Source organism: Pestalotiopsis fici, assembly GCF_000516985.1.
Source record: "Pestalotiopsis fici W106-1 unplaced genomic scaffold PFICI_Scf_1, whole genome shotgun sequence".
NCBI classification, from domain to species: domain Eukaryota; kingdom Fungi; phylum Ascomycota; class Sordariomycetes; order Amphisphaeriales; family Sporocadaceae; genus Pestalotiopsis; species Pestalotiopsis fici.
Window position 1 is genome coordinate 5,023,259 of NW_006917091.1, and position 25,580 is coordinate 5,048,838.

Here is a 25,580-nt window from a genome sequence, read left to right on the forward strand (position 1 = left end):
AAAAAGCCAAATGAGACGGAATATCTGATCTAGATGCTGCAACACCACGAGTCTTTCTGGTGCTGCGCCACCGTTGCGTTCCTTTGAGCTTTTTCCACAAAGGCAAAAGTTTCCCTCAAATGGTAACCAAAAAGCTTTCACAATGCAGGAGAGACGGAATGGCCCATGACGAACCAGTATACCGGCATCACGGATCTCGAACTCATACCCGAGGGTGATCCGACAAAGTCACCAGCACGGCCGCCCAGCTCCGTCGGGCGTGGGCAAGCTCGTGGACCAGGACAAGGCCCTGCGCATTGGTTAGACCAAGCCAAAGAGAGGCGAGCGTGGTTGAGACCAGGAAAGATTTTGGAATATCTTGGGCGACGGCTGTGAAGGAGGAGAGTAAGTGATTCACCGTCGGCACATCTCTCGTCTTTCCTGGATGTCCCTACTCATCAAGAATTCAAGGTCCATGGATCAGGTATCCACGAGGCTGGATAGGCTCATCTCGGAGATTCGTGATCTGCAACGCCCTCATATCAACGGCAAGACACCTGTCGACATTGTAGTGGTAAGTTCACTCCCTACGATTGGTTTGTGTCTGTCACTTATTCACAGAAAGCTTTTAAGGTTGCTCACGGACTTATCCTTCGCGCTTTTGCCAAACGATGGATGCGCTTCACTCTGGAGACACCATTACCCATGAAGATGTCGCCAAGCACGATAGTAGCGCTCAGGTACGTACAAACCTGGGCTTCTTATTCCAATGTGGAATCCGGGCTCATCCATGTTGCGGCTTTTGTAAGTAGAACGAAAGTCAATGAAACCAGCCCCCTTGTATGCTCTGCTCAAAGGATTGCATGAGACGGAAATATCTGGGACGTCACTCCCGCCTCAGAGCTGAAGATGAGATGACAATGAGGAACAAATCACGATGCATGACGAGGATTGAAATGAGTTGGTCAAGATCTTTCACGAGCATGTTTATTACCAGAGCGGCTTCACGAATTGATTGGCTCTCCTGATTGACTATTTTCAATCTGATACGTGTAATCCATCTGGCTAGCCCAGTAGCCAAGGACGCTACTATCACAACCCACAATCCATCGCTCTGAATGGGCCATGTGGAATATGATATACCTAGAACGCCAAAAAAGCACAACGGACCCTCCTGTTCGCTTTGAAATGAACCGTTTGTGATGCTCCTGTTTCCTTCCCAATTTACCATGAAATGCATAACCGGTATCTGAATGTGGATGATTCCACGAATGAGAGGCAAAAAGCCGCCGCCAGTAACCCTGGAGTATAAGTGACGCCAATTTTCAATGTGATTAAAAAACCGATAAATAAACAAGCCACCAGTTTTGGTTCAAGCTTTCGTTTCGTAATCGACTACGAGCTCAAAAGGTCTTTGACGCTCATGCCTCTTGCAGGACTTGGATTGGTCATCCCCCTCCGATCATTATTGAGCATGAGTAGCGCAGCCGTGGCCTCCTGGTCGAGATCACGCTGTGGCTGCAGTGCAGGACTCGTCAGTGTAGAGTTGGACGTAGACGGTGCCGTTCTAGCGTAGCTCCACGACTGCGGCCCAAAGTTTGGAGAAATGGCCGAGGAGGCACTGTAGCTGTAGTGGCGGTGGTCTGTAGACACAGACGAATATGACCCATGTCGGTTACGAGCATCTTGTGCCAGCAGTGCTGGCGATTCCGAGGGGCGTTGCGAGCGAGACGTATAGTCGGTATATGTCGGAGATGCCGCCTCGGAGCCTGCCATCTCTACATCCCCTGATCCATCATCTGCCTGCTGTTCATCCGCCTCGTAGCTGTCTTGCCCAGCGGACGGTGGAAGGACAAACTCAGTTGGTGTGGGAGCCGAGGAATGCGGGTCTCGTTGTTCCTTGAGCTGCTTCACGCAGTCTTCAAGATAGCGTACGTACTCGATAGAGGCCTGAGTCGGAGCGCAAATGTCAGTGTACGTATAGAATCGCATGGCTTGGTTGGGGCTTTACCTGAAGGATGGCCAGCTTGTGCATTTCTCCCGTGCAGGCGGGGATCAAACCCTTGAGAACGGCGAATTCTTCATTCATCTTTGACCTCCGACGTCTCTCAATGAGGCTGTGTGCTGTCTTCCTTGCAATCTTTCGACCAGCAGCGCTGGTTGCTGATGGCTGCTTCTTTTTCGAACCCGAGGCATTGGCCTTTGTGTCCTTGGCGGGCGTCTTGACAGGAGCTGGCTCCTCTTCGGGCTCTTCCTGGGGCCGTGGCTTCATTTGTATAATCTTGCGAGATCGCGTAGGAGGTGGAGGCAAGGCAAAGGACTCCTTCTGAGCAGCCGATGAACGCCTCCTTGATTTCACCGTCTCACTGGCTTGTACAGGATAGGGTGTAAGTGGCGAAACGGCCGATGCGTCTGACTTGGCCTCGGAACTCGACGGCCGCGAGGAGCCATTGGTGCCAATAGCGGATGGTGGAAGTTCAAAGGACATTTGTAGGGCCGACAGCTTATGAAGACCGTCTTGGCTCTTCATCTCGGTCGAAGAGACCGGGGTGGGCGGCATGGCCATTCGAGGCATTTCGAAAGGCGAGTGGAGGAGGCTATGGTCTTTGGAACAGATGGGTGGTGAATGAGGGCCACTTGGCTTGCGTCACGCGAGCCGCTCGTGTGTACGGACACGTTGGATGTGTGTTATAAGTCAATGTGTCGAGGATTTTCCGAATTAGATCAGTGGCAGGGGGGATTGCTTCTGAGTTAAGGATATGCTCTGCTTGTGTGGAAAGGCAATATATAGAATGCCAAGTTGTCAGAATAGTCACGATGGCTGGGGGGCGACTAGTTTTAGGGTATAGATATAGATAGACGACAAGTTGTTGTAGGAGACGGAAGAGACTGAGAGAGAGCAGACACACGAACAATGGAAGAGAAGGAAGGAAACAAACATGCAAGATCACGCCAGAGAAAAAGAATCAAGATGGTCGGGTCTTTTTGAGATGACGACGACGTCGCAGATCGTCCACAGAAAGAGTCCGGGTGTAGAGGCACAACACACGCCTAGAAGGGAAAAACGTGCTTCTTACACAGGCGAGCGAGAAAAAGAGAAGGCGAGTCGTGCTCTTGTCCTTCTCTTTCTCTGCCTCTCGTGGTTTCGCGCTTTCTGTTTCCCTCTCTCTCCCCCCCAGTTAAAAGTCGATCATCCAGCACCAGCCAGCCAGCCAGCCAGCCAGCACACGACCAGCAGCAAGCAGCACGACCCAGACGGAAGCTGGCGAGGGGTCCATTTCAAATCTGTCGCATGCCTCACACACTTTACGCCGGGGGGGGGGGGATGAATGAGATGGTTCCTTTGACTGGAATTGAGCACGCGACAGAACGAGTGTCTGGTATTGGCTCCCTCGAAAGCTGGACGGTGGCAGACCAATGACAGCGCGCAAGAGAACCAATTGAGGCAGCAGGATCGAGCACGTGGGACTGGCAGCTCCTTAAAGAAGGGACAGGCTTGGCGCGCCTGCTCAGGGATTGATCCTCCCCCTTCCCTGTATGGGTCTAGTCTTGGCCTTATTAGTGTACCTCCAGTTGTGTAAGTCAAGTCAAAACCCAAGTCAACGGCCAGAAACAAAGTTTAAACCCCCAATTATCATTATTCCCAACGACGCATCTTTTTAGTATGTAATGCATAATAAACAGATAGTATTACAATAGCAAATGCCGAACCAGCTTGTCAGGTATTTTTGTCACCGCCTGTTCCATGCCCGGAAATAGTGAATATTATGTACAATGTCATGTACTTACAGGTAATCAGAGAGTTGAACCAGTCCCCAAGACCTCTAAGACTGAGCACGTGCCCTGATTCCTTCCCCCGAAAAAGAACGTCAAGAACCAACGACCCCCACTCTTGTTCTTGCTCGTGTGGGATGGGATCCTTTTTTTTTTTTTTTTGCATCTCCACCTGATAAACGCAACCTTATATCAACGTCGACATGCTGCAAAAGAAGCAATTCGCATGCATGCGATCACGGCCAATCTTTTGGTATTATTCCTGTCAACTATGTACTCAACATGATGGTCGACTACAATTGTTTTTGCATCTTCTCTTTGCTACATGTGTAATTTACAAAAATTGCCAATAGAAAAACAGTCATGACCACGATTTTTGCTGTCTCGAAATAACCACAGAAACTATCACGGCAGCCTTGGAAGTGCCGGGCTGAGACAAGGCAAATGTGGCATCATACTTGCCGCAACCTTAAAAAAAATTGTAGAAAGTCGTATTAGAGAATGTCAAAGCGTTGAGCAGAGCCAGCCTTACACCTCGTATGTGTAGGTCATGAATTCCCCATGTAGGTTTGTACGATATTTCAGAAAGTGCAGACGGCCGGGGGGTAAAACCATGAATTCATTCCTTAATGTACAGCTCAGAGAGTCCTAGCTACAATCCTGACCGTGGCCAGTGCCACAATGTCAAACCATTAAAGCACTCCAGCTCTTGATCGTCATCCCTGGCTCATTGTTCCCATACCAATTCATTGTGTACCATTCATCGCGATTTCACTGCGTCGCATGATCCGAAGCAGGGTGCAGCTCCGCGAGAGCTTCCGGCTGGGTCCAATGGATGTGGTCATCACCACCTGCAGCTATGATCTGGACCGAGGCAACACGATCCTTGACAATCCTGTAGATATTGTCTCGAAGCTCCAGGAGTTCTCTCAAGAATTTTCGGGGTAGGCCACAGTCGCAGACATTGTGAGGGCTGGTATTCCACTGCGAGAGGACTGTCGACAAGTCGTCCGAGAGCGTTCTTTTGCCTTTGAGAAAGTCATTAAGCACCCGGTCGCCGCTAAATGTTCCTTTCCCGTCTCCTTCATGTGTACAAGTCAGATCTTCTGCTGCTACTAGAAGTTTGACACTCTTGAGAGCCGGGTGTATCGCAAGAGCGTGCTCTTCGTTACCATAAAAGCCAGTGCCGATGCTTGTAATGAACAACTCCAAGTTTTGAATGGACCAGAACCATGGTGTTTTTTTGTTGCCATTTTCAATCTTATCAAAGTCATGGAATAAGATTAAACCTAATGGAGGAGGAGGAAAGGGAGTACTATGGCGGCGACGAGCAGAATTATAGAATGGTATTATCAAACGTGGAATGAAGCAGAAGCTGTCGACCTTGAAATTCATCCAGGTTGGCACTCGAGACCAACTATTGTCATCGCAGAAGCCGGCCGGAGGTTGAGCGAATTCATGGTCGAAGTCGGGACTTGGAGAACCATGAAATGGAGCCCAATAGGTCCAGTTCGGAAGCATGATCTCGTATCGACGGGCTACAGCCAAGTCGACGAATCCCAGAAGAGATCGAGGGTGTCTGATGTTTCGGCCACTCGACCACACGAGCTCAGGAAACGACGTCTGGTTGAAGTCGTAGTAGCAGCTCTCATCCCAGAAACCCTCATCCATGCCGCAGAACATGTGCCTGACCCTTAGGTTGACTGTCTCGTAATGCTCCCAAATCAAGAGCTGAAGCTCTTTTGGCAGCATGGGGAAGTAGTCGAATTTTTGGGTCTGCTCATGCTCCATCTTTGCCGGAGAGTCGTTCTGAAGTGGTCTGTCTTTACCAGACATGGTGCTCAAGCCTAGATCTCCGAGCGGGCTTTTGTTATTTCCCCTAGGCGATGTTTCGGAGAACGAGAAGTCTTTTGGAAAATCCGAAGCGAAAGATTGAACAAGTTGAGGCGGACCTCGCTGGGAGACGGAGGACTTTAAATATTCCCCGGAATAAAAGGTCAGGGTGTTAACAGGACGCTCGAAACAATGTACCTCAGCGTTCAAAATATCACGTTCTCCTGAGGCACCATCATCAAGGCACACACATAATGTGTCGCTAATCAACAAGATCAGGGCGACAAGCAACAGCTGCCTCACAAAGAGCATGTAATGAGTAAATCCTAATCAACTTGTGCTTGGCTGCCACTGTCCATTTTGAATCTGTACATCAAGCCTTGGCCTCACTCAACTTAATCAAAATGAATACCGAGCCGGGTGCAACAATCGTGAAGATAAAAGAGATCGTCTATCCGTGTTTTGATTCACGTTACCCCGAAACATGATGCTTTCCACCAATCTTGAGAGTTTCGATTCGAGTGGGAAAAAAGGAATTTTGTGACGGCTTGCTAATGATTAATCCGGCGTCAGGTTCTTTAAAGAACGAATGTTAGCAAAAGTGGTGCTACACAAGATGTACAAAAACTGCTTACCATAAGAGTGCTGTCTATCGGTTGAGCTTCATGATGCCTCCAGCCAGCTGGGTAGCCGTGACAACATCAAAGATGTTTGCCAGAAAGTTCATGACAATACTGAGCTCGAGCCCCTTGCCCTTGTTGCAAAACAAGATTGGCGCGAGCATAGCCGTCAACATGCTCGTGGCAATGGAAAAGTAGAATATGTAGTGGTGGACATCAATCTCCTTTCTTCGCATGTGGTCGTCCAAGATAGGGACCAAGTGGCAGTAGCTACTCAGAATCTGCAAGAAGAAGCTGCTGAGAAGACCGACGAACTTGGGGTTGCTCGTGCAATGAGCGCTGGCATTCGGGTCGGGGCATTTGTCGGCGTCGTTGGGGTTGGCGGTCGATACCTGTTCATTGAGGGACATGGTTTTCGAGATACTAAATCCCACGAGCGCACCACTGACCGAAAGTGTGACCACGACCAACGTCCAGAGTACGGGTGGTCTGATAAAGTTCTGGATGGCTGCGGTGGCTCTCGAATGTCTGCAATGACAAAACATTGTGCGTTAGCAAGGTAGAATCAAATGCGAGAAGGTGGTTTCGAGAGTCAAAGCAAAGTATCAAGGTTCCATCTTGTTGCTAGATATGCTGGCTGGATTAAATACTAGGATGTCAACCATCAATTGTTGGCTGGAAGTACCGAGACTGTAGGACTTGTACACCAGTCCCACACAGCCTCGCGCGGCAGTTGACTCAATACGCAGGTTGGACAGCATTCGTCAAGAGCTGTACGTCTTCGCAGAGGCTCTGAGCGGAGAATATGGCAAGTCCGTTGTCGCAAATAGGAAATGGCTTCGGAGATCTCGTCTCATTTCTGTCGTCGCCGAACACAGGCTTTCCGCTTTGGGTTGGGCCAGGAATCTTGAGTGCTCGTGTTGGAGTGTATCTGGGTAGAACGGGCGGATCGTGATCACAAGGCTGTGGCGTAGGTCAGTTCAAGTTTCCAAGTGAAGAAAGAGTTTGCATCCTTGTACGTACCACATTATGGAGAGATTGGTCCGTAGTAGTAGTTTAGACGGAATGGAGGACTGGGCTCAGGTAAGACCAAAGCGTTCGACTTGATGGTCTGCGAGAGTGGTAGTTGTACTGGGCTACACGAACTGAGGAGAGATAGTATGGCTCGAAAATTCCCCGAAACAGAAGAAGAAGAGGAATGTTGGAGTGTAATTGAATCAAACTCGACAACGAGATCTCTGAATTAGTCTGTAATTAAATGAAACTAGTAGTAAGCTGACAAATAATTGGCTGGGCATATTTGGCTGATTTGATAATTGAATGAATGAAGAGGTGGATGGAATGACGGAATAGACTGATGGACAGATGAATGAATGAATGAATAAATGATAGAATGATTGAATAGCAAAAGTAAATAAAGGAATGAATGAATGAAGAAGAAGAAAACACCAAGGAATAGGATTGAAACTGTTGCTGGATAGATGGAATGGGATCAAAGGGGTGGGATTGAAGAACACCAAGGAGGTATCGCGGTACCAGGGCAAATGAATGAAGCAGAGTATCACCAGATAGGCATCCTGCATAGCATAAAGGCAATACTCCGGGCCAAACGAATGCAAACGAGGCCATCACCAAGGGTTGGACACAAGTAGGTGAACAAACCGAAGAAGTTCAACAATCAAACAGGACAGTCTGGCAAGCAAGCTTGGCTCAATGGTTCTAGTATCAGACTAACAATCTCTCTAGAAAACTTACCGTTCGAACCCCAGGCTTGGACACCAACCTGTTCCCGACTCGACGACAGCCCAGGCTGGAGTGTGGTCGCTCCCCCCAGCCGGGCCCGCTCTCAACAACAGGTGTGAGTAGTCGGCCTCGCAACTAACAGGAATAGGGCTTCGAATGTTGGGTAGGGGGAAACAGCTAGATGGGATATGAGGGGCTCCGACCAGAGGTGCGATAGGAGACCTTCGACTCAAGTAAGTACACAATCCCGCAAACCAGACTGTCCTGTTCTCTTTTTTTTTTCTCAAAAATCAGACTATAAGCTAGACTTGAACGATAACTAGCTTTAGCTATGACTTCTCTCTCTTTTGATGACTTCTCTCTTTTGATGACTTCTCTCTTTTGATGACTTCTCTCTTTTGATGACTTCTCTCTTTTGATGACTTCTCTCTTTTGATGACTTCTCTCTTTTGATGACTTCTCTCTTTTGATGACTTCTCTCTTTTGATGACTTCTCTTTCGATGGCAATACCTCCTCCCCTTCTCAAATCATACATAGCACAGCATTAGGCGACTTTAGTGGTTGAATAATAATATCATTTTTTGGTCTATGGACCACAGTTATCGAACTCTGTCTGGCCATCTATCCAGACTACTTTGATTTAAAGCTACATGCTACATAATACATTCTGGTATATGGAGTCCAATAATATGCCAAGGGTGGCGCATTCTCGCTCTGTTGGTACGACTCTATCCAACCAACTCATTCTTTTTGAGAATGGCCAACTTTCCACCACAAGCGCAGAATCTCTGCTGGCTGAGCACAAATGCAATACCCGGCTTGGCCATGACAAAGGGTATGACATCCTCCATTACACTCGCGCAGCGAGAGCATCTGCGCCAATCCACAGCCACCTCCTCCCCGGAACTATTTGTCAACTTCTTGCCGCGAAAGATTTCGACTCGCTTGAAAAGGTCGACCCTTGCGCCGCGTTCGCGGCGCGCAGCCAAGACTACTTCGTCATCGTCAACCTCGAGAAGATTGTAATTAGCAAAGAAGAGCTCGGATGGCTGACAAAAAGCGCGGAACTGCGGCAGGTCGGTCTGAAAGAATTTCTTCAGAACCGTGAGCAACGGGAGAGGCGGCGCATTGCCGAGCAGCATGGTCATTTCGCAGTGAAGCTGCGCGCGCTTGATTGCATCATCTCCGATGGACTTGGGAGGATTGGGCTGCGTCTTCTTGGCAGCTTCCATTGCACGATGACTGAATTGAGCAAATTGTTGCGTGTATTGTTGTTTAATGTCCGTGCCAATGGTGGTTAAAAGCTCATCGAACTTTGAGACATTGACAAGTGGGTTGCTTGTGTAGCGTAGCATTTTTTGGTAGGCCACCTGAAGAGCAGCAGGTGGGGGGTTGGTGGTATTGGTGTCCATAGTCTCGTAGTAGTTGATTGTTTTGTGGGAGATGAACTGGAGGTGCTGTATCCGTCGGCACACTGCTGAGAGTAGTCCACGGATGGAAGATGAGAGAATCATGTGCAGAGCTATGTTCTTCTTTGCGAGGAGGTATGGGGTCATCTCCGAGTACTTGGCTGGAGTCGTGAAGTGGTCCTGGAACTTTTGGTCGTTGAGAAGGCAGAAGAGCGAGTCCACGATCCAGCACAAAAGATCAATGGACCATTTGCAGCATCCGGCAAGAGCATCGACAACCTCTGTGAAACGTCGCGTGTCAGTTGGTAATTCGGACGAGCTGCTCATGGAAGAAAGACAGCTGAGGGAGGATCGAGTGCTTACCAGGCTCGTCTAGAGGCGTCGTGTTCTTCATATGACCGGGGGCATTATTGGCAATCGTGATCAGGATGACAATGTTGCGCAAGTTCAGGGCAAACATGGCCATCTTGCTGCGAAAGCTTCGCTCTTGGAACTCGCCATTCCATCCAAGGTGGTTGAGCACACTCAGACACAGCTGAAGTAACTGATTGCGGACAAGAGTGTCGTGATGTGGCTCTTCGGAATAGTCGATTGGAACGCGCATCATTCGGACCATTTCACTAATGAGATCGCAAGGAAATCCTGTCCAGCATGCAAATCAGTATGCTTGCATCCAATATAATAGAGCATTTGCACTTACGTGTCTTGCCAAGGAACTGTCTTGCGACTGCAAGGACGTCGTCGATATTGCCGTTCGAGGCAGCTGCCTGGCCAATGGAAATGGTGAGTGCTGCCACTACCGCCTGGTATTGTGCTGTGTGATGTTAGCGCCCGTCTCATTGGTGCTAGATTGTTGGGGTCAAGTACAGTCGTTCATAGAAGCCAGATCCGTCAGCGTGTACGCGACGGTATGCCATTTGACAGTGTTGTCCTCGCAAAGCTGCACTACAGACGCCAATGTGGCAGATACTGCTGCTTGGAGACCTAGAGATGCAGGTGAGCTTTATGTTTTTGAATATGACTATCCTGGGAGCCAGGCTCACATGATTGTTCTCCATTCTGCGTAAAGCCGGCCTCATGGATGGAATTGATACGGTCGAGGTTCACCTCTGTCCACAATGGGTTCAGGGTCGTTCGATCTCGATACTCGACGGTCCCGTCACTGTAAGTCACACATATCGCCGTGTTCAAGCGAACGAGACTGATGCCGACGGCAATCTTGTTGACGACAACGGGCTCGAGCTTTTTGAGCCTGAAAGCAGGCTGTAACTTGTTCATCAGAAACGATCACATCAAAGCAATGTATTGAGAACACTTACGGCTGGTGCAGCACCGACACTGTTTCTTCTCGAGCCCAAGTTCTCAAAAGCAGGGTGCAAAGTCTGAGGCTGGTCGGACGTGACTTCCCATCTGTCGATTATGCTTTGCGCTTCTTGATTGTATGGAGTATCGGCGGTTGGTACGAATGAGCGTACAGCGAGGATGACTGGCCAAAGCCATGATTTGGTCGTCTGATCAAAAGTACCGGGCACAAATTCGAGGAGTGAAAGCTGGTTTGCCAGCGACTCTGACGGAGGTTCGGTCGTGTTGCCTGGCAGCCAGCTAGTAATGGCAACATGTTTTCCCGCAAATGATGGATTCAGCGATTGGCCTGCGGCCATCGCGCCCTTCATTGTTTCCTGTGAGAGCCCCCAGCTGAGCTGGCATTGAGCCAGATGGAGTTGCTTAGATGACGTTGCGAATGCAACCCACATGCATTTGGCTAGGGATATTATCAGATATTGTACAGTGAGAAGTAGGACTCATGCGGGGTCCTTACCTTTGGTGTCAGGGGCAATGGCTGCATGAGTCACCAGATCATTAGACGAAGTAATATTGTCTAATTCAAATGACGTCTCCTGGATCTTGTTGTTGTTTTGAGACCAAAACATCTTCAATAAGCCATTCGTGGTGACATAAACCAGAGCTGACCTGGTTGGATTGGGGTGGTATGGAGCATTGCTGACTTGCAGAGACGTATCAAAGGTGTAGCTGTTACTATTTCCTTCTTTATACGCAGGAGCATGTAGAGGGTTCGCCTGTGCGATATTAGCTGGGACTCATTCCATAGTTGTTGTGAATGAGGTCAAAGTACCTGGTTTCGATGCGTGGGCAAAAGGTTAAGCCAGAATGTTCCGACGACTGCATTAAGATCATCTGTTGGATCATCGTCCCATTTTCTCTGGGTTGTCGGCCGGTTGACGTTTGCGCTGAAGTTGACAATCAGGACTCTGCCCACGGCGTCGATTATGGCAAGGTCGGAGGTTTGAGTTGGTGACCAAGCAAGATGCACGATTGGGCCTCCAAGCAAGCTGCCTTCAGGTACGAATGTTGTCGGCTCACTCAGCCCCCAGGAAGCATCTTTTGGATGGGCACGCAAGTATCTAAGCTCAATAGATCGACCATCAGGTGCCACGGTTGCAATGATGCCTGTTTTGGACCATGCCAGAGACCTGAAGTCAAGAAGAGTTAGCCACATGACCCGCGCGCCTGCCTATCAAAGAAAGAATAATCATTTACTGGCAGGCCCCGCGAGTTCGGAGCTCGTTGATTCTCTGCAAGAGACGCTTGCTGGGGCGGGTTTGCAGGTTCATAGCATCGTCGCCAAAAAGATCGTCGACGCCGAGGTCGACTTGCATGTCGGCTTGCGCTGCCATGTTGTTATCCAGTATGAGAGGCATGTTCTCATGGGTCTTTTGAGCAGGCACACGAAGTCGTGATGCTGAAGGGCTGGGCTGTCAACTTATAGGTCGTCCACCTCCATCGGTTTGGACTGCTGGACGGAAGTCCGATGATGTCCTTGGTCGCAGCCCAAGCGCAGCAATTGTGAAATTTCAATGGCGAAGGTCCGAAGAGGGAAATAGTTGAATGAAAGAAGTGATTCTATGGGAATGAATCGCCCCCAAGGCTGCGAAGATGCCTGCGTGATGCACAGTGGAACCTAGCACGGCGCGGCTGACTGATGGGCGCTGGCAAATTGGTGAACTTCAAGACTGGTAAAAGAATGGTGGGAGGGGGAAAAAAAATAAAAAGGTTGTTGTGACAAGCAACTGGATCAACTTATTGGTCCCCAAGAATCTTATTAATCCCGTGCAATCATAGAAGCCAAGAGACTGTTGAGGCTAGAGATGTAATTGCTTCAAGGTGCGCAAATGTCTCCTATGGGCAGTGAGTATCATGGAGGTAAGTAAAGCTTCTATGGAACCGGAAACCCAGATGCGACCAGCCTATCTAATCATGGCGGCGGCTCCAAAATGATCAACGAAGGGGACGAGGGACGGACACCGTGCGCGCTCTCAACTTTGGGGTCCAAGGTTCGCAATCAGCCACACTTGCAGTTCTTGCGCCACAATCAAAAAGGTGGGACTTCTTCTTCCCCAGTCTCCACTCTGACCTTGACAGATGTGGCGCATCGGCAACGTTAGGTGCGTAATTAGCGTCCAAAAACTCGATCCGGTAGCATGGCAAGCAAGCATGGGCGGGGGCCACGAGTGTTTATGTTGTCGAAGCAACGGCCAGGGGTCCATAGTCAAAATCCACCGATTAGAAAGAACAACTGCAAGCACAACACTCATGATGCGATAATTGATGTGCTTGGTTGATATTGCAATAAAAGCGCTTTCGTATCCATAGTGTCAAAACATATGATTGTGCCTAATGTCTTCGAGGCGCCGCCGTGGCAAGCTTATCTTGTGGTCTACCATGAGCTAGCCGCCTCCTCCCATGATGAGATTTTGGGGCAAAGGCAGACAATGGATGCCGAAGGGTTGAAACTTGCTCTGTAGCGAGGGGCCGGACGAGTTGGAAGCAAACAAAGCTAAAGAAAAAAAAAAGAATTGTTCTTGCCATTCGACCATTGTCCATACAAAAACAAATGAATGAGATATGCAGTCAAGTCTGATATTCTAATGTATGTATATATGTACTGCAGGTAAGCTTAATCACTCTCCTGGCGATCGTGCGCAGGGTGTCACAAGCCCACGGCATGCCCAGGTGGTTTTCTGATCCCGAAGAAAAAGAACAGTTCGCCCTGCTGCTGCTGACACCCCTTCTGCAGCCACCCATAAAAACGAGTGACATTGCTGTAAAGTACGTACCTTGATATACCTACCCGATTACCTACCCGACCCCACCCACACACAGCGTGGCAGCCCGTCATAATAACAGACAGCGCTTCTGCAGTGTAAATAACTAACCCGCCAGTCCAGCACTCAACTTGGCTGATCTGCGCCCCAAAGTCACGCAAAAGGGCCCAGGCGGTCCAATCTAACTAAACCTAGCAGCAACCGACGACTAACGGAGCCGCAGTCCGTCCCATCCAGCCCAGTCCAGTTACCCATCCCCGTCCAACCACATACCTCCAAAAATCGCCGACCGACCAACGTCTTCACTTCACTCATTCACCCATTTGCCGCATACGCGGAACGAGACGCGAACAACGCACGCCAATTCACGGTCGCATTTGCATCATTGCTACAATAGCACATGCGTGACTGTGCTGCTCTTTCGTGCGGCGCGCTGTTCACGATCCCATTGCGCAGGGTCAATCGGGCTCTCTCGTCGTTAGCCTCCCTATTGCCGAAAAGATAGATCTCGACCTGCTTTCTCTCTCTTTTCCTCCTTCCCTGGTATTCTCGGAAAAGACCTGCGCCAACAAGGCCACACCCGTGCCTTCCTCAGGCTGTCTCCCCGTCAAAGAAAATAATATCCTTTGGCAATTAAAATGGATTCCTCTTCAGACTTGTCCGACCCGCCGCCCTCGCCGCCCTCCGACCCGCCTACATCCCCATTGTCCGAACTCTCAAAGTCGCCCTCCCTTTCGCCCACATCTCGCTACGTTTCGCCGCCCTCTACGTTGCCTTCAGGAAGCGCTTCGCCCATGAAAATGTCAGAACCTGTAGTAAAAGACTCCATCTGTGTCAATACTGAAGGCGCAAGACCCGCAAAGCGACGCAAAATTGAGAAGAAGCCTCGGACCACCGAGTACTTGGATCTGCGAGCTGGCTATGACCACAACGAAGATGATGAGGACTTGGTCAACCGCCTGACCTCTACATTGCGCCAGAAGAAGAAAATCGTCATCATTGCAGGTGCAGGAATCTCCGTCTCTGCAGGCAGTAAGGAATTTCTTTTCTTTTTTTCCCTGTGGCTTTCATTCAGACCTGATATTTGAAATTAACATGTGATCCCAGTACCTGATTTCCGTTCTTCAAAAGGCCTTTTCAAAACGCTCAAGACAGAGCATAAATTGAAGGCGTCTGGGCAGCAGCTATTTGATGCTTCTGTATATAAGCACAATGATTCTACCGAGACATTTCACGCCATGGTCCGAGCACTGTCGGATCAGACCAAGCAGGCAAAGCCATCTGCCTTTCATCATATGATCGCCTCCATCGCAGAGGAGGGCCGTCTGTTGCGCTTGTACACGCAAAACGTTGATGGTATCGATACCTCCATGCCACCACTAGCCACCACAGTCCCTCTGGCGCAGGTCGGTGAGGAGAAGGGTTCGTGGCCCAAAACGGTCCAACTCCATGGCGGCCTTGATAAGATGAGCTGCTCCAAATGCAGCGAACTCTACGACTTTGATGGTTCAGTATTCAACGGCCCTGAGCCACCTCCATGCCCCGGCTGTACAGAGATAGACAATGTACGGACCTCTCATGCCGGCAAACGGAGCCACGGCGTCGGTAGACTGAGACCTCGAATGGTTCTTTACAATGAACACAACCCTGATCAAGATGCCATCACCAAGGTCATCAAGGCTGATACAAAAACACGCCCGGATGCTGTCGTCGTGGTTGGAACCAGCATGAAGATTCCAGGTGTACGAAAGCTTGTGCAGGACCTGTGCTACTATACGAGACTGCGACGGGATGGCTTTACTGCTTGGATCAATCTTGACCAGGAACCAAGTGGTGTCGACTTGAAGGACTGCTGGGATCTGGTCGTACGAGGCAAATGTGACGATGTTGCCACGCTTGTAGGTCTGCCTCATTGGGATGAGAGCCCAGCTCTAGGTCATGATGTCAAGGTGGACGACAAGAAGTTTGAACAGGTCAAGGAGACACTCCGAACGACGGAATTGGAAGTTCAAATTCCCCGGTCTCCTGAATTGTCTATTGCCTCTGTCAAGGAGGAGTCTCGTGCTACAACACCGGCCGAGGCACAGTCACAGATGTTGGAGAAGATTCGCGGCATGCCTACCCCAACAGCTAGTCCCAAGATGCGAACCGCACTGCCTCAGATATCTCAGAAACCTCTGGCAAAGACGAAGCAGAGCCAGCTTCTCTTTTCCAATGCTGCCTCCAAGTCAACACCTGCTCCAGCGGGCAAAGAGACAAAGAAACGAAGCCGTAAGCCTGCACAGACGAAGAAGGCTGAACCAAAGCCCAAACCGACCATCAAGAATGCTTTCAAGGCAACCAAATCGCAAGTTGCTGCATCTGCCAAGGGCCCTGCCAAAAGAGGTCTGGATAGTGATCAGTCGTTGAAAGCGATGGACGATGCCCAAACCAACTGGAAATCCAACTTTCCATTTTCGCTACGCCCCAGCGCCACTAGCGAGTCAAAAGGAGAAAGGGAACGTATTCGCTTTGAAAGCACAACTGGCCAACTTCAAACATCTTTGAGAGAAACCGAGACTCAACGAGGACCTACAACACCCAAACAGGAGGGGTCGTCTAGCGAGACGGAGACCATTAGCCCGCCGTCCAAGCCAAGAGGATTGTCCGCCATGATAGACTGATGTCCGGACTCGCCTTGTACATATCATACAGGGACCAATGCGTCGCTGGATGCTCTGATTTGAAAAATGCCCATGCCCACTCGACTGACAGTCAGGTGGAAGAAGAGGATCATTGCATATATACATCTACAACAACAACAACAACAACACTGGTAAATGCATCGCGGCGTTGGGGAGTATCTTATGCTCAAGAGCTGAGCTGCATTTGTTATTGATTTTTTTCTCTATTTCCCCAAAGTCGTCAAGGCACGTTCGATGAATGATGCCTCCTTGAAAGAGAGACGTTTTGGCGCGGACGAGTATAGTTACAGCTAGATAGTGCCAAGCTTATGTAGCATTGGATAATGAAAGCTGTTGACAACAACCGGTGTACGGAGCACCAGAGGGCGAATTGTTGAAAAACCCCGATTTTAGCCTTATACGCTCATCCCTCCGTGATTATAATAAGAAGATTATAATAAATGAGAAAATGAGAAAATGAGAAAATGAGAAAATGAGAAAATGAGAAAATGAGAAAATGAGAAATAAAAAAAATAAGAAACCTTTTTTCTTTCTTTTTTTTTTCTTTCTCTTTCTCTTTTATCTCTCTTCTTCTCTTCTATTTCTCTTTCTCTTTTATTTCTCTTTTTTCTTTCTATTTTCTTTTTTAAAAGAAAAATCCTAAAAAGGGGGTGGACTTTTGCAAATAGGATGATTTTATCCAATAATTGGGTTTTCAACAGTTTGCCCTCTGAGCATCCGTACCGGTGCAGGAGATGATGTGCAACACTTGAACCCCATGCCCAAGAACCACATCAAACAAGCTTGATTCAATTGGTTCGCCATATCTCGGAATACTCGCTACTGTCACGGGTTTTCCGAGAATCTGGGGAATGCTCAGAGGAGGAGTCGGCAAAATAAGGTGGCCGGGAAACGCTGCCGACTGGACCGCACAAACAGCCGCCTGACAGCCCCTGGCCACAGTTGGGCCTTCCTATTCGAGCAACATGATCGGTACCGAACTCTTTCACAGACTTCTTACAAATAATCTTACAAAGAATAGAAACGAAGCCCGATATTGACATTTTATAAAGGGACGCGTGTTGCCAAGACGGGACAGACCAACGTTCCCCGCATGTTCTATATCTTTTTACGAGCAGTCGGAATTTCTGCTTCTTTTCTTTGGCGCTGTTTGTTGGCTTGCCTCCCTCTCCAACCTCACACCTCCCCTTCAGGCACCAGGAGTAGGTCGCATCATGGGCGGCCGGGCCAAGACTCCAATCGGCAGCGACGATTATCCGTCCGGGACTGTCTCGTTTTTTTCTTCTTCTCGACGGCGCAAAGTCGCAAAAAGCACAATTAACCTTATTGATACCTTCTTGTTGTAGATTGTTGGTCCGTCTGGGGAGGATTGCGTTACACACGCCGCATAGGGGTCCAGAGTCTCGGCGTCGAATATCGGGATTTCTCAGAAAAGAATTAATATTGGTTGCAACATGGATACAAGGTATGCAAAAAGCATGGGGAAGAGAGGCTCTCTCCACGTGAAGGAATAATTATATATATATATATATATAGGAACGGAATTGCGAGAGAAAAGACTAGTATTTAGAGGTACCAGGAGACTCTTCGATATTTCAAGTAGTCGAAGAACGAAGCTCCTACGGGTGATATTCGTTACTGAACAACATCTAGATAAAAGTTTGTGGGGAAACATGGCGTCCTTTATACAAAAAGTCTCCCTGCTCCTGGCAGCCAGCTCGGTCGTATCGGCCTTTCCAGCCAAGCGCGATGCTTCCGTGTGCACCGAGATTCGCCAGCGCGTGCCATGGTGAGTAACTTTTTTCCTTTCCCCAATCCCTGAAATTGAAGAGAGTGTTGAGCACATTTGAGTGCATATCGCTCCCTTCTCATGGTGGTTGCCTCGAAAACTCTCTCCCTTGACCCCCATGCTCGTTTTCTTGTATGATGGAATAAGGTGGCGCAAGGCTGACATGTGGCTCCGTCATTGTAAAGGACTTCTTTGACCCAGGAAGAAAAGGACGCTTATATCCAGGCTGATCTCTGCTTGATCAACTCGCCGTCCAAGGGGGAAATTGCCGGCGCCGTTACCCGGTGGGATGATTTGCAATGGCCGCACGTTGTCCAGACTGATTCGGTCCACTTTGTCGTAAGTCATCACTTGACAGATTCGCTATTCTTGCTAGTGAAGAAAACATACTGAATATCTCTTGTCAAGGGTGCTTTTCTGCCGTTTCACCGATACTACATGACTGCCCACGAACGTCTGATCAAGGACGAGTGTGGCTATACCGGACGTATGCCGTACGTTTCTGAAATGACTTTCTCCCTTTTTTCTTCTTTTATGTCTCTGCTTTCCCCCTACACACACACAATATTGACATTGGGCTTCCCTACATAAAGGTACTGGGACGAAACAGCCGACATTGGCAAGCTGACCGAGTCGGAACTCTGGAACGACGAGTACTTTGGCGGCGACGGCACGGGCAATGACCGCTGCGTCACTACGGGCACTTTTGCCAACCTTACCCTGCGTTGGGTCCAGGATAGTACCGTGTCCGAGCACTGCCTCACCCGCCGCTTCAACGAGCGCTCTCTTCAGCAGGCCAGTCTCGACGCCATTGCCAAGTGTGACGCCATTGACAATTATGAAGAGGCCTGGCAGTGCTTCTCAAATGGGCCCCATGGTTCTGGCCATGGTGGTGTTGGTGGTATTGTATGATTCCCCACCCCCAACCACCACCAAAAAAACCGCCGTGAATATAACATCACCGAGCCAGCCTGTTAACCTCGCACACTATCAACAGATGAGCGATCCTACTCTGAGTCCCGGAGATCCAGTGTTCTTCCTCCACCATACGTGGTTAGATAAACTTTGGGTAAGCAAATTCCAATGTCATTTCTCTCCTTTTCTAGGTTGTCTCATGAGCAAGCATTGTCCGCAAGAGAGCAGACTCGGACAAACTGCTTAAAAGAGCTGCTTCAAACTTGTATATCTGCCCGAATAGGGAATTGCTAACATGTTGTTGTAGTGGCAGTGGCAGGCGGCTAATCTCACGGCGAGACTGACCGACATGGGCGGACCCAACATTCCCGGCCGCAGCGCATTCCCCGGCGGCGGAGGTGGAGGTGAGTTTTTCAGCCACCCATTCGTGACAATGGCCCCTGTTATCTTCTCCGTACTTGTTGCTCTTTCTGACCATTTATACTTGCTTCTTGACAGGAAATCTCCCCGGAAACGGCAAGGGCACAGGTCCAGAATTTACTGATTACTTTGGCGATAATGGCAACATTACCACGCTCAACCACCGACTCTACATGGCCGAGATCTTCCCCAATATTACCATTGCCGACATCATGGATATCGGTGGCGACGTCATTTGCACTGAATATATTGACTAGATTGTTAGTCAGCAAGAGGTCGTCGGCAAGTCTGCGTGTCTGAGCAAGAAGAAAAACACAAGAGCGGGCCCGAGTCATCGCATGTCTATGAGGACGAGGTTTTCAAATGCAGTAGTAGTATTGCTCAATTGAAATTTGAATCAATTCTTTCGTTCCCAAGTCATACCAAATTGAAGAATTTTAAGATACATCAGAGAGAGAAAGTTACCATCAGGACGTGGAATCAAACAAAGTAGCGGGTAAATGAACACCATAAATATATGGGCATGGGAGTTGAGTGCACCCGCAACTTCTCTCGGGTTCAATTGTTAGCCTGGCAAAAAAGGTAGGCTCTCACGACACATTCACCATGTAAGCATGCGGGCAAGGCTGTCTTTTTTTTTTTGTTTGTCTTTCTTGTTTTTTTCCGCTAAATATCATATATTCCCTGCCTCAAACTGTGGCAAGCATATTTCGTTGATGCCTTGTCTGGGCGGGCTCCCAATCTAATGCGTCTACTTATTGCGACCCTCATGTGAGCATCTAGAGTCAGACGCCCCTGAAAGCTCAGACCGACGATCTAATCTAGATAAAGTGCCACGGTGAGGACAAGCATGCTCGTAACGATTCTTTGCCAAAGTCTTAATGTATATATCTTCCCATCTCTGGGTCATCTCCCTAGGCAAAAGCTATCAGCCACGGACATTGGCAAGGGCACCCGTCCTGACCGTGGCGTCACGTTGCTATCTTGTCTCGGGTTGATTCTTTTTCTCTTTCCTTCTTTCCTTCTCCCGCACTCTAGAATGTGACCCGAATAACTGAGCACAGCTGAACCATAATCGCTGATTGATGACAAACAATTATCCCCCAACGCCGCTGGCCCTGTAATGTCGATGCTTTTGCGGGGTATGTTGTTAGGAGAAGCCTGAAGCCGTAAACAATGAAATGAGGATGCTGTTTGTTGCACCTGAACGCCGGTAAATGCAATTATGCTAGCCGAAATAGCATTAATCGACCACTCTTGGCCAATATGCCCGATAAACCACTCTAGTGCCTTGGTCGCGAGACCTCGCCCCGTGAAGTTCCATTCGCAGTTCCTGAGCTCGATGACTTCGAAGACTTCGCCTTTTCCTTTTGTGCATCTGCTTCTGCCGTCTTCAACTGCAGGTACAGTTGCGAAAGCCGCGGGCCAGTCATCGACTTGTCCTTATCCGAGCTCGAGGCCTCGCCCTTATCCTTGTCCGGTTGACTAGGGGGAATCCGCTTAGAGATGAATCGCCTGAGAAATAACATCGTTAGGAGATTTTTCCAAAGACCGTGAGTGTGCAACTTGTTTCACTTACCAAAGTTTCGGCTTGATCTCGTCAATGTTCAGCTCGGGAGTCTGTGGCAAGCCTTCAATGAAATTGCCAATCGCCGTGATCTCTGCCTTCAAGACCTTGGCTCTTGCCTTGGCAATCGGAATCTTGGCTCTGGTGCATGACTCTACCCGCTGCACAGATTCCCAAATTGGCTGCATCAGGGCTTCAATAATGTGAGCATTCTTCTTATCATCCTCTTCCTCCAGTTCCTGTTGACGCCTGCGAGCCTCGGGAGAATCTTCCTTCTCAGTCTCAACACGAGGATGCTTGCGTCGTGCTGATTCATCTAGACCACCACTAGGTTTGCGCTTGGGAATGAGACGGCTAGAGTCCCTAGAGTCCCCATCTACCTCACGCGACCGACCGTGATCACGGGAATTCGTACGAATTAGATCGCGATCACGATCCCTCGACTCCTTCTTTCGGGGTACAGGCGAGGCGGATGTAGCGTTTTTGCTGCGGTGGCCATTTGCAAGAGCATGAGCTGACTTCTTGTTGTTGCGATGATGATTTTCAACAACGCGTTTGGCCTCCACGTCATCCGAATGAATAGCCGTCAAGACTGACAGGAGATATTCAGAGCGACGAACAAGGTGAACGGCACCAGGAGCCTTGGCACCCTTGGCCTCTGCTTGTTCACGTGCTGCCTTCTTTTCCACGCGGTGCTCCTCGAGGAAGAACTTGTCCGCCATCTCTAGTTCCTTGTCGTCTCGAATGTTTGTCCAAGCTCCAAAACCATAGCGATCAAGGCCAATCATCAGCATCCCGTCCTCTTTGGCCCCCCATTCGCAGCTGTAATGTGCTGCTTTTGTTGCCTCGGGAAGACGGAAGTTCCTAAAGTCTGGTTGCTCCCTGATAATGCGACGAAGGAGCCGCAACTGAGGTGGTCGCTCAAGAATGGTTTCAGCGTTGATCTTCTTGATCTCACCAAAGTCAAACATGACCGCCTTGACGTCCTTTTTGGTCAGCTTCTTCCTGGTTTGCTGCTCTTGCTGGCGAAGATCATCATTGTTCTTGTCCTTCGCCTCTTGGGCTGTGGCAACAAGATCCTCGAGAATACCGCGGATAAAGTCTCGATCTCGATCACTGAGGCGGGCGTCACGGAGGAGCTCATCTGGGCGGTCGTCAAAGTAACCATAACGCATGAATGCCCTAATCAGGTTGCGCATCTCCTTCTCGTTTAGTGGACGCTTAGGGTTGGTACGAAGGGCTCTCTGTTGCTCGAGCCGTTCCTGCTTCAGCTGCTCTCGCTCGCGCTTCTTAGCCGCGCGCTCGGCTCGCTCGGAATCGCCATTGGCTTGTGCACCCTTGAGCGCTGCACGTCTGGGGGCACTCTCCTCCAAGGCCCGTTGAAGATACTCGTCATTCTTCTTCTTATCCTCATCAGCCTTGATGGCAGCCAGCTCGTCCGCAGGTATAATCTGATCCCAATCCAGTGCCAGGTCATCAACCTTGACATCGGTGTATTGCATAAAGTTGTCCCAATCAATGCCACCAGTACTGAGATTGATTTTGTCCGAGACTTGAGTTTTTGTGACCTCTGCGTTCTCGAGAATGGAATCGATATCTAGCTGCTCCAAGCGTTCTTGATTGCCTGACTGTTCGAACATCTTCTGCGAGCGCATTTTCAGGATCCATTGGATGTCGTCAGCTGACTTGGCCTCGTCGACTCTGAGACCTCGTTGTTTGAATTCCTCTCGGAAAGCCTTGCCCTCATCCGTGACGCCAGCTTGAATGGCCAGGTACTCGAGGAGGAGCTTGTTACGAGCACGTTCAAGGACTTCCTCTTCAATGGTTTCCTTGGAAACCAATCGATAAACCATGACAGGTTTCTTCTGGCCGATACGGTGAGCTCGGGCCATTGCTTGCAGATCGGCTTGAGGGTTCCAGTCGGAGTCGAAAATAATGACCGTATCTGCTGTCATCAAGTTGATTCCAAGACCACCAGCTCTGGTCGAGAGAAGGAAACAGAAATCTTGGCTGTCTTCGGCATTGAAATGGTTAATGGCAAGACGACGAGGTCCTGCAGCGACCGTACCGTCAAGGCGTTGGAACTGAAAGCCACGAAGGCGAAGGTAGTCTCCAAGAATGTCAAGGACCTTGACCATTTGACTGAAGATCAGTACACGATGGTTGTCCTTACGAAGCTTTGTCAAAAGTTGATCCAGAAGCATCATCTTTCCGCTGCTTGTAATGAGACCCTTGATTTGATCCTCGCGCCGCTCGCTCCCGGCGAGGACCCGCTCCTCGGCTCCAGGAAACATGTAGGGATGATTGCTGACTTTCTTCAGCTCCATCACAATGTTGAGTAGGGACTGCTTTTGTCCCGTGTTGCCCTCATTGAGAGCAGCATAGTTGCGTGTCAGGATATTCTTGTAATACTCGAGCTGAACATCAGACAGCTCAACACGAATGATTTTCTCCGTCTTTGGGGGCAGATCAGATTCGACCGTCTCTTTGGTACGGCGGAGAATGAAAGGTGCAATGGCAGCATGGAGGTCTTGGAGCTTCTCTTGAGCGTCTGCGCTTTGCAATGTTTCGAGATCCTCATCAATCACGACTTTGCCCGGGTTCAGGAAATCAAGAAGAGAGGCAAGCTCAGCCAGATTGTTCTGAATGGGCGTACCGGTAATGAGGAGCCTTGAAGGGGCGCCAAAGCTGACCAGCTCGGCATACAGCTTAGATTCCTTGTTCTTCAAGCGGTGAGCTTCATCGACGGCGAGTGCTTGCCATTTGAGTGTACGCAAGAAATCGGCGTCGGAGAGAATGTACTCGTAGGATGTGACCAAGACATTAAACTTTGTCTTCTTGGGATTGCCGTTGATCAACAGCTCATGCTCGCGGATCGTAGCGCGAGCCTCGCTGTTTCCAAGATACACGACATAGTTGAGATCTGGTGACCACAGATTAAAGGTATCGCACCAAGCAGGAATGACACTGAGAGGTGCGACAACCAGGAAGGGCCCTTCTTGTTGGCGTTCGTTGCGCAGCCAACTCAAGAAAGCAACGCTCTGAACTGTCTTGCCCAGACCCATTTCATCGGCCAAAATGACATTGTTGCCACGACACCAGTTCAAGCAGAGGAAGTTCAATCCGGTCAGTTGAAAGTTTCTCAACTCGCCTCCTTTGATGAAATCGGGTTGCTTCTCAAGTTTCAAGAACTTGGTTCTGGTATTCAGGTTCGTCTCGTACTTGTCAGACGTCCACGTGCGCGCTTGGCGATCGAGGAACTGGTCGATTTTATCTTGGGCATCGTCGCGAATAGTAGAAGCAAGCTCCCAAGTACAACACTCATAGGTAAGACCTTTCCACTTGACAAAGTATTCCTTGCCCTCGTCGCCGTTTCGTTCGGCAACGACACGCTCGACTTTTGTGTAGTCGGAGAGGGCATCCTGCTCGCGCTCCTTGTCGAGTAGGTATTGTTCGCGAGTCTCGGGTGGGATGTCGTCCCCAGCGAACTTGAGGTCAATCTCATACTCGACGGCTTTGCGATAGTAGTTTTCGAGTTTGCGGACGCCACGGTATCCTCTCAGGGTGTCCCAAGAATCCCAAGTATTGTGAAGATGTGATTTGCCTTCCCATTTGATGTTGAACTCAAAGTCCTCTTTCGTAGCGTCGTAAGCTAGATCACCGCCATCCCTGACGCGATGACCGACGACCTTTTCAATGTAGGGCGAGTCGTCGGCTAGATCCTCACCCCAATAGGCCGGGGTGACTTCGTCGTCCTCGTCGTCGACATCACTCTCTTCGTACATACCAGCCTGGACCTTTTTCGCGGCGTTCCTGCTCGACCATCGCTTTTCGGTATATACAGCCGCGGTAGGTGCCTGGGCTTGACGACGTGCCTTCTTGGTGAAAGCCTTTGCGCGGGCACCGCCATACGTGTCTGAATCAGAATCATCGGCAGGGGTTTGTCGCACCGGAGTCGCTCGCTTGGAAGCTGGAGGTGATGTCAGTATTGGCATGAGGTGCTCGATAACAGAAGGGTCAATGTGGTGATGAGGGTTAAAGCAGGCTTACATTGCTGAGAGATCTGCTCGACGCGTCGTCTCTTCGTCGAGCGTCTGCTGACGGGCACGACATCGGAATCCGAGTCCTCATCATCGGAATCGACCTATAACATCAATCAGCATCAAGAACTTGACCAAAGCACAACTTTGACGACAACTTACGACTTTGGACTGTTTGCTGGGTCGAGACTGTGGGCTTAATTAGCAGGATGGACCGACGTGAAAATTTTTCCTAGACATACACTTCTTCTCAAACCGTACAGCTCTGGATTGGCTTTGATGTAATCCTCCTCATCATTCGTAGCTTTTCGCTTGTTCGACTGTCGGGAGCTATTGGACGCCGACCGCTCGTCCTGGGCGCCGTCACTGTGTGAAGCAGCGGCGCTTTCCTCCATGTCGAAGTCGGCATCATCAGTGGGGTTGTCATTATCAGATTCACTAGAAGCAATGGCCTCTTGATCCTCTTCTTCAAAGGTGTTTTCGTGTTCGTCAGCGGATTGGTCGTAGTCGGCTGAGGCAGAAGTGTGTGGACGAGCAGTTATCGACTCGTCCACCTCGGACATATCGCTCTCGCCATGGGCATCGCCATTGGCACCACCGTCATCACGGACGACCAAGCGCGAATAGCCATTGGCGGCTTCGGGTTCCGGCGAGCTCGACATGATGGTTGTGTAGGTACGGG

The 25,580-nt window shown here is 49.6% G+C and overlaps 6 protein-coding genes across 6 annotated transcripts; 1 reads left to right on the top strand and 5 right to left on the bottom strand.

Annotated features, from left to right (window-relative positions):
- Nucleotides 1-1,374: 1,374 nt before the first annotated feature.
- Nucleotides 1,375-2,554, bottom strand: PFICI_01479 (uncharacterized protein; the record flags this gene model as incomplete). The annotated part of the gene is made up of 2 exons (XM_007830060.1): nt 1,375-1,929; nt 1,991-2,554. 2 exons carry the CDS (start codon nt 2,552-2,554, stop codon nt 1,375-1,377), a joined length of 1,119 nt encoding a protein of 372 aa, XP_007828251.1.
- A 1,970-nt stretch (nt 2,555-4,524) lies between these two features.
- PFICI_01480 (uncharacterized protein) lies at nt 4,525-5,589 on the bottom strand (the record flags this gene model as incomplete). The annotated part of the gene is made up of 1 exon (XM_007830061.1): nt 4,525-5,589. The coding sequence occupies one exon, from the start codon at nt 5,587-5,589 to the stop codon at nt 4,525-4,527; it is 1,065 nt and encodes a 354-aa protein (XP_007828252.1).
- Nucleotides 5,590-6,235: 646 nt separating this feature from the next.
- Nucleotides 6,236-6,751, bottom strand: PFICI_01481 (uncharacterized protein; the record flags this gene model as incomplete). The annotated part of the gene is made up of 1 exon (XM_007830062.1): nt 6,236-6,751. One exon carries the CDS (start codon nt 6,749-6,751, stop codon nt 6,236-6,238), a length of 516 nt encoding a protein of 171 aa, XP_007828253.1.
- A 1,927-nt stretch (nt 6,752-8,678) lies between these two features.
- PFICI_01482 (uncharacterized protein) lies at nt 8,679-12,055 on the bottom strand (the record flags this gene model as incomplete). Its single annotated transcript, XM_007830063.1, has 9 exons — nt 8,679-9,640; nt 9,723-10,001; nt 10,060-10,173; nt 10,227-10,343; nt 10,403-10,622; nt 10,679-11,121; nt 11,179-11,437; nt 11,494-11,851; nt 11,919-12,055. The coding sequence occupies 9 exons, from the start codon at nt 12,053-12,055 to the stop codon at nt 8,679-8,681; spliced, it is 2,889 nt and encodes a 962-aa protein (XP_007828254.1).
- A 2,066-nt stretch (nt 12,056-14,121) lies between these two features.
- On the top strand, nt 14,122-16,146 carry PFICI_01483 (uncharacterized protein; the record flags this gene model as incomplete). Its single annotated transcript, XM_007830064.1, has 2 exons — nt 14,122-14,515; nt 14,591-16,146. 2 exons carry the CDS (start codon nt 14,122-14,124, stop codon nt 16,144-16,146), a joined length of 1,950 nt encoding a protein of 649 aa, XP_007828255.1.
- A 4,428-nt stretch (nt 16,147-20,574) lies between these two features.
- On the bottom strand, nt 20,575-25,560 carry PFICI_01484 (uncharacterized protein; the record flags this gene model as incomplete). Its single annotated transcript, XM_007830065.1, has 5 exons — nt 20,575-20,806; nt 20,871-24,828; nt 24,909-25,002; nt 25,061-25,087; nt 25,141-25,560. 5 exons carry the CDS (start codon nt 25,558-25,560, stop codon nt 20,575-20,577), a joined length of 4,731 nt encoding a protein of 1,576 aa, XP_007828256.1.
- Between the last annotated feature and the right edge of the window lie 20 nt (nt 25,561-25,580).